Genomic DNA, 18,652 nt, shown 5'->3' on the forward strand with positions numbered 1-18,652 from the left:
TCTCCTCTGCCTCCTCTTCCACGTCTATGAAACCCTTTTTTGATGTTTTGAGGCAGATGAGTGATGACGTGTTGACGAAAATGATTAAAGTACTTTTTATGCACTTTCGAGCACATTTTCACAGCATTTTGAAGAATTACTGAAATACCTCTAGTCTGAAAACTGTCAGTAGCTGAAGGTTTCAATTTGTACAGTACAAGGTGATGCACATGTATGCCGGTGCTTAGAAGGAACTTTTGAATATTCCAGATCTTAATATTAAGATAATGTATGTACTCAGGAAATGTATCCATTTCTTTGGTATCTTTGTCTGTAGTAATGGATACATTTTTTTGCGTGATGTGAAAGGGTTAGCTTTTCAGTTGAAAATGTTGGACAAACCCGCTCTGCACTACCTGCTCAGCACCAAACAGCAGACAGACAGTGTTATCAACTATCTGTTTAACACAGTTAAACAAATTAGCAGCTAAGCTAGATATTTTAAAAACAAAGGCTTAAATGAGAACTTTCAGCCTGTTCCCTGCCCGAAAGTGGACACAAATATTAATGAATGCAGGTGGATGTCGCAGCACAAAGCACACCCAATATGTAAATGTCTTTTGTGCAATTATGATTACTTGGTGCATCTCTGCATCTTCAGCAAATGCTTCGATACTGGCTGCCGCATTTGTTCTACATATCTGCCAAAGTTACCCCAAATGTGCCTGTTTAAAATGATTGATCAATTAGGAGACACATTGGCAGGAAATCTATTCCTTTTCCATGAAAGATTTGTGCTACAGTAGGATTGTTGAAGTGTTGACAAAAATATAGCATCATTCAATATATGGAAAAGACATGTTGCCGAAAGCGTTTATTTTAATCAAGATAATATAAAAGTGCCTTTGGCTCTCTCTGTCTGTAAAATATGAGTGTGTGTGAACACACATATTTGGTAACCTTCAGCTGACAGGACCATTTTTAAACACGTGCAGATGGGCAGTACAGATCAGGTAGTGACACTTGCAACAAGAATGATGTACAGTTACAAAACTTTGTGCTGCATGAGCCCTAAAGTGAGACCCCAACCCACTGAAACCAGTGCCTAAACATGACTCTTTGAAACAAATGTTTTATTTGTGATTTTTAGCTCTATGGATAAAATTAGCTTGACCTGCTCACCTGGCCCAAAGAAATAATGTTGCTTTATTTCATTCATTGCCTACCATTAGCTTGTCAGGCAAATGCAACATATTTTCTACACTCTTACTCCTATTTCCACTGGGTCTTGACCATCCAGTTGTAACACAACGATTGTCACATTTAATCACATTGAGAAAGACAGAATTTTTGTAAGAAGTCACACAAAAAATACACAAACTAGCTTTATGCAGTAGAACAGCTTGGTACATCGTCTTGCTCACTGCTCACTCTGCTTCCACTGAGAGTTTTTTTTTTTTCTTTGTTTTTTGGTTTAGTTTTTTTTTGTCCACTGTAGAACACAAATGAACATCTTTTCTCAGGTCAATGGTAGCTCAAGGCCAGCCACTCATAGTATAGAACTGTTAATTGATTTTCTCTAAGTGTTTGGGTCAGATTACTTTAATTAATTTGTTTAAAATGCCCATGTCTGGATTGCTCTCATTAAAAGTGTAACTGAGAGTTAAGAGACTATCTTACTTGAAGACTCCGTTATCATTTCATTCAGCCTTATTTCCTTCCTCCCCACAGACCACAGTGTCTTTCATGTCGGCCATGTTTTAGTTTGGAGCACACATTGTTAGTCAGTGAATAATTCTACTCTGTCACCAATTAGTTTCAGAGATGTGATGTAGCATTGATCGTATTGTGTATGTTAAGCAACACCAAGAGAGGTATAATTATAGGTGTTTGGTGCAATTATGTCTGTCAATAGGGGGGCACTGAGCGAGGCAGGCACAATGCAGATGAAATCAATGGCATGAACCTAAAGGCTGTGAAACAGTAGCACTTGGATGAGTTCCAGAAAGCCTGATCACCATAGTTTGCGGTGAAATAAGGAGTGTTGTGTAGATCATGTTGTATTGATCCAAACATTTTGTTCTGCCCTCTCTCATATAGAAAAGGAGACTGTCCTGGAGCCATTTGTGCTGAAAGACCTGCTGCCGTCCTCACTGGGAAGTTACTATCGCTACACCGGCTCTCTCACCACTCCACCCTGCAGTAAGGTGGTGGAGTGGATCATCTTCAGCAGACCTATTTATGTCTCCTACAAACAGGTGAGACATACATACATACAGTAATACCAAAACGGGCTGAGAGTACTGCACTATATCAATAGGTTTGGGAACCTCGGTGCAGACTAATTTTTGTCCTGCGATCTCAATTTCACAACTGAATCATCTTGTTACCTAAAACATAAAACCATTATCTTTGGATCTACATCTATTATCACATTGTAATCTGATCGTGGCTTATACTACTTAAGGAAACCAGGCTTCCATTTTTCATTGTCTGTCATTGTCACTCCTGCCAGTGCAACAAATTCCTCTGTGTCCCAGAAACATAATTTGTCGTCTTTAGAATATTATATAATGAAGCCATCATAACAAGAACCCAGTTCACCTTATGATAATTAGATACTTCAATCATGATATGGAAATAAATACCTAAAAATGAATAGTGACAACAAAATGGTCACTTGCACTGGCTAGTTGCAAACAAAATAAATCTAATAAAATCCACTTAGACCCCCAAGAAGCTCGATTTTCAAGCTCTGTAATTTGTAAATGGCTTTGGAATGTGTTCTCTCAGTCCCCTAAATACTGTGATTTTTTGCACCTTTTTGCTGTATTAAACTATTATTAGTGCTTAAACATACACTTCCTGATCTTGTTGTAGTGGCTAATAAAGCCCTGAGATCCCAGCAAACAAACAAGGTTAATTTAAAAAAAAAAGCTTAATAAAACTCCTACTTGAGACTCTGGTTTTAATCTGATTAATTCAAAAATATGGATTTATGGATTGACACTGAACTGACTTTTAACAACATTGGGCACATTTTAAAGACAATTAATTTTGGTGTCAGTGCTCTGTATTGCTCTGTACATTGATTTACAAAATTCTTCTAAAACCAATCTTCTTCCTCTCAATCAACCATTTCATATTGGGTTGTTCTTTTTGTACGTGCCATTGTACAGTACAGTGCTAGATACACTCAGATGTCTCACTCTTGCCACAAGACAATCATTTCACTGGAATCAACTTTTTCTCTGGAAATTGGTAGTTAAAGTTATGTTTTGTTCCTTGTGTTCACTCAATTAAAAATTAGATGAAAAATTTGGATATGATCAATTTTACAACCCATGACCACTGACATAAGTGGTTTTATGTAAAGCTTTACACACCAGAGTAACCAAGTTTATGTATCATTGGTTGTTTTGACTTAAAATGTAAGAATATCAGTACTAAACAACTGATATTACTGATCAGTAATACCAGTAAATATCATATGAATATTGCACAAGTGTAAACTCATTTGAATCTACTTAGTTACAGTCGTTCAGTTTATTGAAAGTCTCAATAGATGTGAGAGGTGTTTGCTTTTCACATGATGACTTGGCTTCACTGACGGGATGACAGCTCTGTGTGCACACACTGCCTGCTGGCTTTAGGCTTTTTTCTTCCCCTTGTTTAAATCACTGTTGACAAAGCCATTAAAAACTTTAACGACTTCTACTCTGTAAACATCCATAGGTTTGTGCACAGTAACAAGTTCTGTTCAGTAGCTAAATTCAATCATGCTGGAAGACCTGTGGTTTGTGTAGTGGCTACCATAGGTTGTAGCTAGTTATGTGTGTAGTGAAATGGATCTGAGAAGGAACGTACAAACAGTGCAAGACAGTTGCATTGGTCAGTGGTGCAATTACCATATTTAAATATGTTTGATGTGCTTGCATGATTCTTGCAATTGTTGGGTTGTATCCATATGGCTGAAAGCACTGAAGTCACTTTAGATGATAGTGTACTCTCTAACTTCCTCATATTTTGATAATGGGGCTTTATTTTTCTGTTTCTTTCTCTCATTTGTTTACACACAAACACACACACACACACACACTGACTGTATCAAATGCACATACACATTTAAGAATTTGGGTCAAAGTTTAAAGTTTTGTTGTTGAGCAGTTTTAACAGGTTTTTAACATTTTACATCTATTATATCAGCAACATGTCAACATTCAATATTAATGTTCACTGGAGAAAAAGTATTTGGCTAGTAAAAATATGAGGCTCTACCTTTGTCAATCCAGTGATGTTAATAGGTTTTCAATATAGTGAGTCACAGGTGGTTTGATGAAAATGTATCTGAAAATTAAACAAATAAAAAATAAATAAATTCCCAAATCTGTAAACAAAATGCTGCCTCATCAGCTGCCCCAGAAAGTTGATGAGTCAGTTGGAGATGGATTACAAAAGTACATTACAAAAACATGAGAAGCTGCGATTTCAGGGCACCGAATCCTAATGTGGCACCAAAGTGTGTAGGACCGGCCCTGCTCTGACAGCGCTGTCAGGAGCCCGGCAGGAGAGACACTAAACGTGGTGCTCTGGGATTTTAAACCTGAACTATGAGCAGCTGAGTCGAGTACGGCCCTATCACGTCATCCTGATACACTTGTTTACAAAATTCAAATAAACCAAAACACGGTTTATTTCTACGGTTTCAACACAGCGCGTCTCCTGAATTATAAAGCATCATACATGCTTTACAATTGTCCATTGAAAAGCAACCACATAACAACAAGCGTAATTTTTTAACCATGTTGTGGATCAAAAGGTTAAAACACGTTGTGCATGAAAGGGTTAAATGCTGGCCCATACAGACAGATCGCACCATAGTTTAGTCACTGGTGGTGGTGGGGGAGAACCAGCAGGAGTTGACTGGGAGGTTGTTGATTAAACGATAGCCACGAATTCCCCTAAATAACAAAATATGTTGTTTGTGATTGATTCTTCACTAAACCATGCACTCCTTAATTACTGTTGCTGGAGAGGATGACTTTAAATAAGTAAAAAGGTAAAGAGAAAGGATCTCCCTAATAGAACTTTTCTATCTAACATGTTGTTCACAATTACACTGCTGCTAGAGAGAGAGTGGTCACACAACTGAATATATAAAATATATAAACAAAATCACACTATATCTACTGTAAGTCCAACATTTTTGTTCCTTTGTTCTGTGAATAGAAAGTCCAAAGCTTACATAACTCCTCTTGTGCATGTTTGAATGTTGAATTAAATACAGAAGCAGTATTAGTGGTATTAGTGGATTTTATTTTTTTAAACTGAATAAATGAAGTTGTGCAAACCCTCAAAATGTTGATACTGTTGTAAGAGTTTTCATTTTAAGGAGAACAGCAGCTCCAATGCTTCCAGTGTCTAAGATCTGTGGGAAAAGTCTTTAGTTCTCGTCTTCCTTCGACAGTGTAAAGAGCACTTGGCAGACTCGTCCCGTAATGACACCAAATGAGTTTGCTTAAGAGCAGCAGTAGAGCAAGCCAAATGTGGGAGAAGTATTGGCTTTTCCAACTTAAAGTTGGAAGAGCAGGTCAATGTGAAGCAAGTGATGAGGAGATGTTAAAAAGACTGATGACATGGAGGAAGAATGATGAAGAATGCAGCACAGACAGAAAGCCAGAAAACCAAAAAGTAACAAAACGTCTTACAACCACAAAACAAACCAAATGAAACCACAGCAAAAATCTCACACAGTCTTACCCACACACAAACTGTTTAAAGCTAAGGCTGCAACAACGCTGTTATTTTAGACATCAATTCATCTCTCATGTTTTAAATGTCAAAGAAAATCCTGCATGCCAACACATTCCAGAGCCTAAAGGGATGTCTTCACATTACTGATGTAGTCTGAACAGCAACAATTAATCAAACACAAAAGACTTAAAAACTAATGTATTAAAAAAGTTTAAGAAATGAAAAGAAAAATTCAGACAAACACATGTAAATAAACTTCAAAGAATATGTATCATTAGCATCCTAAAATACACTGCAAAAAAAAAAAATAAGGGAACACTTTAATCACACATCAGATCTCAGTGGGTTGATCATTTTGGTTTCCATTGACCGTTCATTGAGAGCTGGATTCAAAATCATGACCAAAGTCAAAGTAAAAAGTTGAAATCACAGGCTGATCCATTTTGCATTAATTTTATCACGGCAACTCATAATGTGACTTTCATTTATTAATAGTACGTGTGTTTACCCCCCGTGTGCCCGAATGCACTCCTGACAACATCTGGGCCTGATCCTGATGAGTCATCAGATGGTGTCCTGAGGGATCTCCTCCCAGAACAGTATCAGGGCATCAGTGATCACCTGGACAGTCTGTGGTGGTGCTTGGCGGCGTTGGATGCACCGATACGTAACGTTCCATAGATGATTTAGCTCAGGGGAACAAGAGGGCCATGTCATCCAGGAACTGCCTACACACTCTGGCCACATGAGGCCAGGCATTGTCCTGCACCAGTAGGAACCCAGGGTCCACTGCACCAGCGTAATGTCTGGCAGTCCCTCTGAGGATGTCATCCCAGTAACAGCAGTCAGGGTACCATTGCCTATGACAAGAATATGCCTTCCCAGACCATCACTGACCCATCACCAGGTCGGCCATGCCGGATTATGTTATCTTTTTTTCTCTTAATTGGATGTCCAAGGCCCTTCATATTCCAAGTGGAAATGCACAAATTGTCAAATTTAGCAGTGATAAAGAAATATTTTAAATATACACATGAGAAACCATCCCTTAACTATGTGCTTATAATACATAACCTTGTTAGAGCCCTCCACTCGAAAAACCCTACCAGCCAGACGTAGTGCATAACAGTGAACTCTGCGCTACCCCTTTCACAGAACTCAACTGACGGTCAATGATCGTCAGTTGAGGACACTGACCCAGTGACTGACCCCACACAGACCAACAGCATCATTATCACTACATGTAAATCAAACATTTTGATGAGGTCACTTGAAATAAAATGGTGGTAGACAGGAGGGAGGAGGAGGAAAAAGAAAGAGGGGGAAAAAAACAAAACCTCCTGCACAGTGTCCACTATCTATCTCCCTATTCACCCCCCCCCCCGTCCCCTTTATCCAGTTCATCCTCCAGATTAACGTGTCTCACAAAAGGAGATTTTGTCAAAAAAAAAACGCTCTTATTTTGGTCCTGGCTGTTTCCAGGCCATCCTCACACCAAAACATCCTGAATACAGTTAATTCCATTGCTTTTTTCAGATCATCACAGCACTTCTGTCCCGCGTTGTAATAAATCCAAAGGAGAGCAGGATAGAGGAGAGCGAACTTCATGTTGCGCTCCCACAGAACGTTCTTACATTCTCTGATATTATCCTGTTGCAATTGTGGGGCCATTGACAAATTTGGGAGTATCATGATGTGGTTACCTTGCCAGGTCAGCTCTCTGTTGGCTGAACGCAGGAAGCGAACCACGATTGGGACGCAGTAAATACCAGCATATGCCTGCTTTATTTACCTTCTGGGACACCCACAAATTGTAGATTATTGAGTCTGTTGTGGTTCTCCACATCTTCAAGTTTATCACAGAGGTCCTCCACCTCAGCTTTAGTAGCGACGGGGTTAATCTCCAGCAACACCTTCATTTTTTTTTAAATGCATCCTCTAGCCATTTCATCCTCTTCTCCACCTGAACCATTCACGAAATCAGTGAAGATAATTTACCTTTAACTAAGGCTGTGATTTGCTGTACTGTATGTCCTCAAGGCTGACTAAATCACTGGATATTTTTTGCAATGTAGCAAAGATTTTAGCAATACCTGACCAACATGTGCTGCCTCTGGGCCTTATGTTGATGAAGTTCTCAGTCATCCAGGTAATACTAAGTGCTACATTGTAGGCAACTGTACTTGTTGCAGTTTCTTGAAGAGTTTTCAAGCCCAGCAACACACCGAGGCAGAAACTTGTCCATCCTGAGGACAAAACACCCATGCATAAACAGAGTAATGTAGTTTATGTTGTTCAATGCAGCCAGGACTGCACAGATTTGTACGTAGGGGAGACAAAACAACCTCTCCATGAACGAATGGCACAACACAGGAGGGCCAACTCCTCAGGTCAAGACTCTGCTGTCCACTTACATCTGAAGGAGACAAATCATTCCTTTGAAGACAACAATGTAAACATCTTGTCCAGAGAAGACAGATGGTTTGAAAGAGGAGTAAAAGAATCCATCTATGTCAAACTGGAACAACTGTCTTTGAACAGAGGAGGTGGCCTAAGACATTACTTATCACCCACCTACAATGCAGTACTGAGTTCTCTCCCCAGACAGCTTAACAACCATTCACACCCGGGCTCACCTAGCCCTAGCAACCCACATGAAGGCTAGTTGGGTCAACGACCCACAAGTGGCCCTAACGACTCTAAAACTAGGAGCTCACACGTGTCCTTAACGACTCTGTAAGGACACTCCCACACAGAGTTTAAAAGCCTGCAACTCCCCTCCAGTTAGTTAGAACTGAAGAAGCCTCTTGGATGAGAGGTGAAACGTCTTTCACAAACTGAGACAAGTGTAGTTGCCTACGAGACAGCACTTAAAGTGATTCTTTAACAGGTTAAATGAATTGAAAAAATATACTGATTTAACGGATGTTATCTGTGATCTATGATATACTTTGGTCTCATCTATGCTTGTCACTGTTTTTGTAGTTATTTTTATGTTGGTATTTTTCTTGGATGTAGCTGCGTTTACCGAGTCAGAGATCTTGGAAGAAGATCATTCTTAATCTAAATTCTGTTTTCAGTTTGATTGGTCTATTGTCTTGTATAAGAGCATGCAAGGGTTTGTGTTGTTGAACACGTCCAGGGGTTGTCTACAATGCAGCTCTTGTCATAGTATGTCATCCTGTTTGTGTTTTTCACTATGCGAGTAAGAGCTTTAACAACATAACAGAATGACACATCAATACAGTACCCACACAAGCACCATTAACATCAGCCCTCTGCTGCACACCGTTGAGGATACAGAAAGTTTTGCGATTTTAGAAGAACCTGAATGCAGTCTGGTGGAAAGGCCTTCTCACACAAGGAATAAGTTCAGCTTCAGCTATTAGTTCTCTAATGGACCCACCTTTGTGTGTCAGGTCCTTCAGAGGAAGCAGAGCCTGACCTGGTAGAGAACAAAGACTTGTTGTGTTTTGCAGTCTCCTGTGGGCAGTAAACGCCACAGATGACATGAAAGCCAAGCTGTACACCACTACACCTGTTTCCGGAGGTTTTTTGTTTTGTTTTTTTGGCTCTGTAGATTATGCCCATGATGAATGGGATAATAATCCCATTTGATAGTTGTTTTAGTTAAACTTTGACAAATAGAAAGCAAAGGATAACAAACAAGAATTCAAAGTCAGCTAATGGTAAATTATGTAAAGACCAATGGAATATGAAATGGGGGGAAATGACTCAACAAAGAGCCAAGGAAGAGAGATGGGGCATCGTTTATCCTTCCTGTTCTATAGCTATTGATTCCTGACCATAAGCCAGTCTTTTTCAACATTTTTAAAAGCCTCTTTTGAAGTCAGTGTGTTCCCTTTTTGCTGTGCAACTCTCCAGAGAAAACATCATGGAGAAAGATAAAAGGAGGAGGTTGGAAAGAGAATTAACACTGATGGCGGCTGTAGTTATTGTCTATCTCTGCCTCTTCATTTTTTATTTCTATCCCATCTTTCTGCTAGTCCTTTGTTTTGGATGTTAGTTGAAGTAGGTCAGCAGGAGTGACAGCAGTTGCTTTGGGCCCTCTTTTAGAGTGGATCGATGATCAGGCTCTTACACAACGACTCACCTAAAATGCCTTCCTTTCAGACAGAAATGTGGACTTGCCACACTTGTATACACTTTGTGCACCTGACATGTGTGTATGTGTGTGTTGTTAGAGAAAACAAATGTGTCTCAGATGTTACAACCAACATGACTTATCCCATGCTAGTCTCGCATCACATTCACCCTAAAAATGAGTTGCTAACAGGGAAGTACTGCTGAGACCAGCCTCCTTGTAGCAGTTCCAAGTGGGACATTTGGGAATTTTATAGAATTTCCCATCTGGCATTGTGTGCAAGTGTGCCAACATTTCCAGAAAGCAGATAAGATACAGCCATATGGGTTGCCTTGTCTCCTTGAGGTCTTTCAAAAGATTTAGTATTGTTAGAATGTAAAATAGTGATCTGGTGATTTGCACGGTAATATACATTTACACATCCAGATAAAATCTGGGATACATTTGGTAGAAACAAGTTTTTAGACATTTGGGATACATTTAACTGTTGTTTTAAGAAGATCATAATCATATTTCAATGTGAAACAGGTCACAATTACACATTGATCTAATCATTGAGATGCTTCTATAAAACGTTAACCTAATAGGGATGTAGCTGTACACAGAATCCACCGTTTAGTCATTGTATTTTTTTTTTTAGCAGGGAAAACAAAACAAGACACAGAAGATAACTAGATTGTAATTTATTTTGAAAAATGTTGATGTGGCTCTTTGGCTACAATTTTTATTGTTAAAATTACAGCAATCAAAATGTCAGCAAGACTCTAACCTACATATTCTGGATATTAGAAAATCTAAAAATAACAGAGACTTTCCAATTGATAATGTACTATATTTAAAATGAACCATAATTAACCATGAGACCCAGCAGTGCACTGTTTTTCCTATTTAGTTCCTTAGTTGATGTATATACTCACCTATGCTTATTTTCAAATGTACATGTTAATGGACCACTCCTGGATGTCCATTGCTATGGATCATTCCCATAACACTACAGCTTGTGCCTGTTTATGGGAACAGACACAACAAACTGAGTGATGCAAATGTGAATGAACACTTTAAGTGTAATCGAGGCTCATGTGCTGTCATAGAAAGGTGATGGTCTAGCATATTTATTGGTGTAATTCAGCACTAACCTGCTGCGTAGCTGTGGGTGGGCCTGGGCCCCCATGCCCACCCAATCAGAAAGTTTCTTAATGGATCATCCACTGAATAGTAGTCAATGGTTAATTAATACATTTAATTAATTAATTAAATAATAACAGTCAATCACTGTTTCAATTATCTGGCCACGCAGCCAATAACAGAGCACATGTGCGTGTGTGCGTGGTGCATGTGGTTATAAGGCCGCCTTGCGGGCTAGATGTTAAAGTCTGGTTTTTAAGGTTACTGCACATGTTGTTGCCAATGTGTACTTGTATCCATGCACTTGATACTGATGCTGTTAATGTTCGTCTTGGTGCCTAAACATTACCTATGATGTGGCTTGTTTAATTAAATTGATGTGCATTCAGGCAAGTAGTTGTAATGTCCTATTTTAGATCAAATGTGTTTCAGAACCCAATAAGAAGGATTGTTTTTAAGGTTAGGTCGGCCAACCTAATTTTCTCTGTGCCCACCCATACTTTGATTTCTGCCAACGCTACTGGCACTAATCATGGTGATGCACTGAACCAAAGAGCAGTCACTCATACTGAGACCAATATCCTGTACCAAATGGTTCACGATGAGCAGACATCATTTAAGACAAGTATAAATCTCCATCTCCAGATAAGCTCAATTTTAATCTATTCTCATTGATCAAAGTTGTGGGAGACTGGATACAGTCAAATGTAGAACTCACTTGTAGCAGTCCCAACTTAACTTCATCTAACAAACTTCACTTAATTAAGAACCGTGTTCACAATTATGATAAGTCATAGGAGTCATAAAATAAAATTAGTTTTGATATTATTACGTTAAATGTTGTGTAAAGTTTTCTCTCAAAAAGAAATAATGTAATCTTTAACAAGTCTCTTTTTACAGAGTTGACAGAATAATAACCTAAGCCACCTTAGTTTTAAATTGAAATTATATTTGGTTTTGACATTCAGTTATCAATAATTGTGTCAAGCTGAGCCTATCGAACTCAGTGCCCTGTCACTCTCCATCATACTACTACATTTATTTGAATATAGCCAAACATCTTGTTGGTAGAATAAACTGAAGAAAAAGTCGCCCAAATTATCAAAACCTGTGCAAAACACCTTTAAATGCCCAATTAAATATAAAGTTGCACAAGTAGGCAGAAAACATCACACACTGAATACAGAGTAAGTCTATCACAGCTGTGAAACTAATAATGTTCCCCAGTCATCAACCAAATAGAGATGTCAAAAAATGGTTTCCCTTAACTTTTTTTTTTTTTTTAAACCAAGAAGCCTGAATCATTGCCTTTAAAAGCTCTGCTCGCTCTGCTAATTTCTGCTGTGACCAAGGTGTTATGCTCTGCTGGTATAGTGATTTCAACTCACATTGGAGGCGATGTGGAGGTTGGAGCTACAACATGGCCTGGTTTGAGGCTGCATTCTGGTTTATATGCCAGTACCACTGTGCATTTGATCCAGAAGTGGAGGAAAGGCTGAAGGCGCTCACCTCATGCACCACTGCAGTCCACTGTGTGAGGAAAAACACAGATTGGATGGAAGCCATAAGTAGTAATTATTCTCTCTCTCTCATACATACACACATACACACACACACACACACACACACACACACACACACACCTGCAGCGTAAGTCAACAAACAAAGTTTAGTACACTCAGTAAAGCCATACAGTGTTGAGCATTCTCAGAAAATATGCTCTTAATCTCTCATGCATACACTTTTAGTGATTTATTTACACTTTGTGAACAGAGTTTGGTTGAGCAAACTTTTTAGGACATTGCACAGGCAGTACTCACTGTCGCTTAGAGTTTTAACTTGAGAGCCAATCTTAAAGCTGAACCTTGGTGCTGTATCGTAGGCAACTGGACAATGTAAACATCTTGTCCGGAGAAGACAAATGCTTTGAAAGAGGAGTAAAAGAATCCATCTATGTCAAACTGGAATGACTGTCTTTGAACAGAGGAGGTGGCCTAAGACATTACTTATCACCCGTCTACAATGCAGTACTGAGTTCTCTCCCCAGACAGCTTAACAACCACTTGGGCTCACCTAGCCCTAGCAACCCACAAGAAGGCGGTTGGATCAACGAGTCAACGACCCACAAGTGGCCCTAACGACTCTGAAACTCAGAGCTCACACGTGTCCTTAACGACTCTGTAAGGACACTCCCACACAGAGGTTAAAAGCCTGCAGCTCCCCTCCAGTTAGAAGCCTCTTGGATGAAACGTCTTCAACAAACTGAAACAAGTCCAGTTGCCTATGATGCAGCACTTAGAGTTACCATGAGCTGGGTGACTGATAACCTTCATCAACATCTTAAAGCTGAACATGTATATTTATGATAACAATGACTTTCACTCCCTGTCAAATGACTCTGCCATAGTCACATTTGTTTATTGGCTCCAGCTCCAATCAATTTCTGAAAACACAAAACCCTGGTGGACACGCTAATATTTGATGGTTGTCAGCTGTGATGCTATGATGGGTGAAGTTAAGGATGCTGGCTTGTTAATAGTTTTCCATCCTCTGTTCAAGCAGCTTTTGAATATCGTTCAGTTAGCGCTTAATTTGAAAGACAGACTTTCATGTCAGTACCAGATCCTTGCCAGCTGCCTGATCGGTATTGTGCATGTGCAACTCTAAGCAGAGAAAGAGTTGAGATGTCTTACTCCTTAGCTACTTCCATCATCAACTCTGGAAAAAAAACAACAGTATGTCTAATTCAGAATATTATTGATAAGGTTAACTTTTTAAAATAAGTTTGACATCTTTTTGATGTAGTCTGATGAGGTAAATGATCTGCTTCTTTCTTTTCTGGCTTGTTCATGATGATGAACAAGACACACAAGAAAGAACAGAAAGGCAAACTCATCTCCTGGCAATGGGAGGAAATCACCTGTTTTTAGCGAGTTTACCTGCCTCTGGAAAACCGTCATATACAAGCTCATTTTGGTGTAAAACTAGTAATAGTGATGAACCCATAGAGAATGGCCATTCAACTCAGCAGTTCACCACAGCAACAGAAAGGTTTAGCAGAATATTTTTTTGTTCATGAATTGATGCACTGTAAATGTGTTATTACTAAGTGAGAAGTAATGACCATCTTCTCTTCATATTTGGTCAACCTGGTGCCCTTTTGATTAAAGTCAGGAACAGAATTGGGCTGTAGACAGTGTTGATGTGGTGGCCACTGTTGGATTTGCAAATCATGTCATGCACACTGGCTGAAACAGACCTTACAAGAGAGTGGCTGAAAAACAACAACGAAGGGCTGCATCAGAAACATTTTTGTCTACAGGAAATCAGAAGAAAGTGAGCCAGCACAACCAGAGAAAAGATGTAAAAGTAGGGTGAGTGATTCTGGAGAAAGATCATTGCTCATTGAGTATTATTCCCAGGCCTAAAGAGACCTGAAAATCTGTTTTGACATATGTGCCCAAATTCGGGCTCCATCTCCAAACACAGTATTGAGTTCTCTTGAAACATAAATGTTTTAGCTGCATTGGCACAACAAGAACTTGCACCCAGGAACCAAACCTGAACCTTGGTCAATTAACTAACCAACATCCCCCACCCCCTTCAATTGAAAAAAACAAATAATCCCTGCCTGTTTTCCTGTTTCCAAAGCTTTACAAAGGCATGGTGGGAAATGTAATCTGCTGAAGTAGGACAGAAGAAGGAAAATGAGCAAAACCACTTCACAACAAAGCAACTACTACAATGCAATGAAAAATGAACACAAAGGAGTAGGCTAAAGAGCTGTGCATGGATCTGTGTTTATTCTTTCATCATGCAGTGTTACCTCCATCCTCAGTCTTTGTCCAGCCTAAACCCTGAGGGTTTACTACGGCTCAGTAAACAGTGGAGTCAGACTAGGGCTTTTTCTTATTAATCCTTTGCTTCAATGCTCAGATTTGACTTTCATCATCTCAGAAAGTCACCCCTAAAGCTGGTCACCAAAGCTGGCAGGCTGTTGTTTTATGGCCGTTTTACATTTGTTTTGCAGCAGCTTGGGGGGTTTGGGATTTGGGTTTGCTGAAATCACATTCTGCTCATGACAAAACACTGGCTGACTTCCTCATCTGCTATTGTTTTTCCCTCACAAAAGGTGAGGCCTCAGGATAGGGATGATTGTCACTTTATCCATGCATCATACTTTGTTCCAGAGCAATATTTCTCAACACCTACTGTCCACATTGCTATAACACTTGTATATCGGATATTCATGGTCTTCAGATGATTCTAAGCAGTGTTTGAATTATAATGAGAAGCTTCCACTACAGTAAACCTCTGCAGCTGCTGAGGGTTCTCCAGATGCACTCAGATCAAATTAGAAATACATTTTGGTCTTGCATAATTGACCACTTTAAAGGGTTGTGCAGTTTGCATTTGCTCTCTACAAATACTCAATTTACCAACTGCCCAGATGTTAGTTCTTACCAGGTAGTAATTAATGCACCAACAATGTTTGTGGTGTAAGTCAACCACCCGATTAGCATGACATTTTTGCATAACTTCAAGGATTTCCTGCCACTTTCTTCAGACACAATCAGGCTGAATGCATCTTTAGAGTAACAAATTCATCCATGTTTTTTTTTTTTTTTTAATCCAACACTTTCTAGATTTTAAGGTTTAATGAGCATTTTTAAAAATGGCTTTTTCAGTTCTCTGGTTTGGTCTGTGGTTCGTTCTTTTTTGGGATGTTGTTTGGTTAACCGGTGGTGAAGGTTTTTCCACAAGGATGGTTACAGTAGGTTGGCAGGAGTGCACAAAGTAAATCATTAGGAAAAGACAATCTCTTGACATTTTATAATTTTGCTGTTGTTTAGTTGCTGTTTTTATATTTCAGATCACCTGATTTTTTTTGTATGCACAGAGAGAGTCACAGGGAGAATTTGCTATTTTCAGGCATCTCCTCACTGAGAGAGATACCCCCCCTGCATACAAGCTGTTTGGCTGTGTGCATTCCTTCCAAACACATTGTACAGAGTATCCATCTGCCAACACAGACAGAAAGATGACACTTCCATCACACAGTGTAAATCCATGTCTGGTCGCACGTCTTGCCACCCAGCACGCGCTTGACAAATGGCAACATGCAGGAAGAGGCCAACTTCAACATCAACCCAAAGTAGTACAAAATGTTCACAGCATGATAGCAAGGCAACTAAATTCATATTAAAATAAACTTTGGGAACAGTTTCACCAGTCGCAGCAGCCAGTATGAATGTCATTTCTTCTTTAGTGTTGGCACAGTATGTTGCAGGTTGTCAACAATGACACAGGCTGTGATATCGATATTCAGTCTTTAATTCACTTCTTGGAACAGCGTCCATCTGTCCAGCGGTTTCCTAAACACAATCAAGTGCTGAGCCAAATACAACCAGGTGTTACGGAGTGTTCTTTTCCCAGTGAACCAAATGTGAGCTGTTTCTGAGAACAAGCTCCTTTTAACAGTACTTGAAGCCACTGTTGGCTCCCATAATCACACCAGTATACTGTGGATAATTCTGATCGAGCATTCGTCAGATGTCTGGCATGAGTTTGGCAACTAAACATTTACCACATCTAGACTGCTGATTGGTTCAGTATTTTTTGGCTTCCTTTGAAATGGCTCTCCAGATAGTTCATACAAATAATATGGTAACATTGCTTGTAACTCACAAGTTCAATATGTCCAATGCATCAAAACACTGACAATCTCAATGAGTTGGCCAATTCCACCACTACATTTTTAGTTCTGTTAGGAGTATTTCTAAGGTTGCTTCATGCAACACACAGCCTAAAAGACAGATTGGAAGGACATGAATATGCAATTCAAACTCCAAAAACACAATTATCCCTTGTGACAGCACTTCAGAGAAGAGATGCAGGGAACAAGGACCCTCACTCACTGAAAGTTATGTTTTTGTAGTACTCCCCCAACTGGTCGGGGATGAGAGATGGGTAGATGGGTTGGGGGTTGGAAGTTGGCATCTCCTCTTGCAAGATACTTTTTAGATTGAAACCCTCAGATCTGTATCGGGAAGTTGACTTCTTAACTTTCCTGTGAGCTAATTATTTGGTTTAAAGCCTGGATTTATGATTTATTTATTTTAACAGCTTGTTAGAAAGTTCTGAGTTATCTGATTAGATTAGTACTTTATTGTCTGTCATGACCAGTTGATTATGATTTTGTTTGTGCCTCTGCCATTGTAACATACGAACATGTGTGATATCATTATTTCTTTTATTGAACTCCATGCAATGGCATGTACCGTATGCCTGTTTTTATTGATTATAGCTTGGAATCATTTTAATGTTGTGTGTCCCAGTCTTATCTTTCACTGAGACATTGTCTATTGAATATGTTCTTCATATGTTGGGGTTATTATTCATGTTTTTTTCAATATTCTGCTTTGAATTCTATGTTTTATGTGAAGCCTTTGTTTTGCTGCAGCAGTGACCCAGTTTCCTCATGGGGATCATTAAAATTTCATCTTATATCATTTTGTATTTCAATTGGATGTCTGCATTGCATTTTCACATTGTGTATTTTTGGAGTGAGCTCAAGTTGCTCTTACAGTTTTTTGATGGACGCAAAAATCACCATCTCAAAATCACCACAGGATGTGGGGTCTGCCTAGCATTAACTCTCCTTGTCTGTACTCTGCTTACCCTCCACCACCAGTTGGAGGCTTTCTACTCGATCTTCACCACGGAGCAGCAGGACCATGTTAAGTCGGTGGAATATCTGCGCAGCAACTTTCGGCCCATCCAGAGCTTGGACAACCGCCATGTCTTTAAGTCAGCAGTCAGAGACGCCTGGCTGCCTGACCTGACTGACAGCAGCATTGGGCCGTATGGCACAGAGGCTTCCAAAGGTTGGAGCACTGAGACAAAGTGTCATATGTGCATGTTTTTTCCTATCACCTCAAAACCACACACTGTTCTCCTCTCTGTTGTTGTCAGCTGTTATTTCAGCCCAAAATTGTTTGCGACCCTCTTTCACCCCATTCATCTCCAGTTCATCCTATCCTAGGTTGAGCTCACCCAAGTCCACCTTATCACATCCAGATCTTCAGCCATTCATCTTCATCCCATGACCACCAACAGTGTCTAGACTCTATTGGGGGGGTTTCCTGTACTACTCATGGCTTCACCCTTTAAAATATAATGGATGTCACGATGAGACCTAACTACCAAAGACTCTTATTTCTCATCTGATGTGCACATTCATTCATTCAGAAAAAGTCCTTCCTGATTGAATTGATACTTTTTAAATGTTCAATTGAAGGAAATATAAGCTAAATTTTGAACAACAAAAAATCACATTTATTGTACTTCTACTCCAAATACCAAAGACCACAGCTTTTTATTAAATTCCAATTAAATTTGTGTGTGAAAATATCTATCATCCACTAAGACAATTTTCTAACCCCCAGTTTCCACCAGGCCCTTCATGGGCGTGTTACGGCTATGATTAGCTGGAGCTGATCACGGCCATTCTAGGCTAGATTAGATTAGATTAGATAGACTTTATTTATTAATTTATCCCACAACGGGGAAATTCACTTGTTATAGCAGCTCAAGATGCAACAAGTAAGGGGAAAAAAGAGTCAGACAAATACACATAAAGTTAAATAGAAAAAAATAAGATATTTACAAAAAACAATAAGATATTTA

The 18,652-nt window shown here is 39.4% G+C and overlaps 1 protein-coding gene across 1 annotated transcript in view; it reads left to right on the plus strand.

Annotated features, from left to right (window-relative positions):
• LOC311252755 (receptor-type tyrosine-protein phosphatase gamma-like) overlaps nucleotides 1–18,652 on the plus strand; it is a 480,433-nt gene that overhangs the window by 372,660 nt on the left and 89,121 nt on the right. The window contains exons 7-8 of the mRNA XM_084346266.1: nucleotides 2,080–2,237; nucleotides 17,658–17,850. Of these exons, the coding sequence (XP_084202392.1) occupies nucleotides 2,080–2,237; nucleotides 17,658–17,850 (351 nt within the window). The remainder of the gene's footprint in view (nucleotides 1–2,079; nucleotides 2,238–17,657; nucleotides 17,851–18,652) is intronic.

The sequence above is a fragment of the Pagrus pagrus genome (genome assembly GCF_965226575.1).
Source record: "Pagrus pagrus genome assembly, chromosome: 3".
NCBI lineage: Eukaryota > Metazoa > Chordata > Actinopteri > Spariformes > Sparidae > Pagrus > Pagrus pagrus.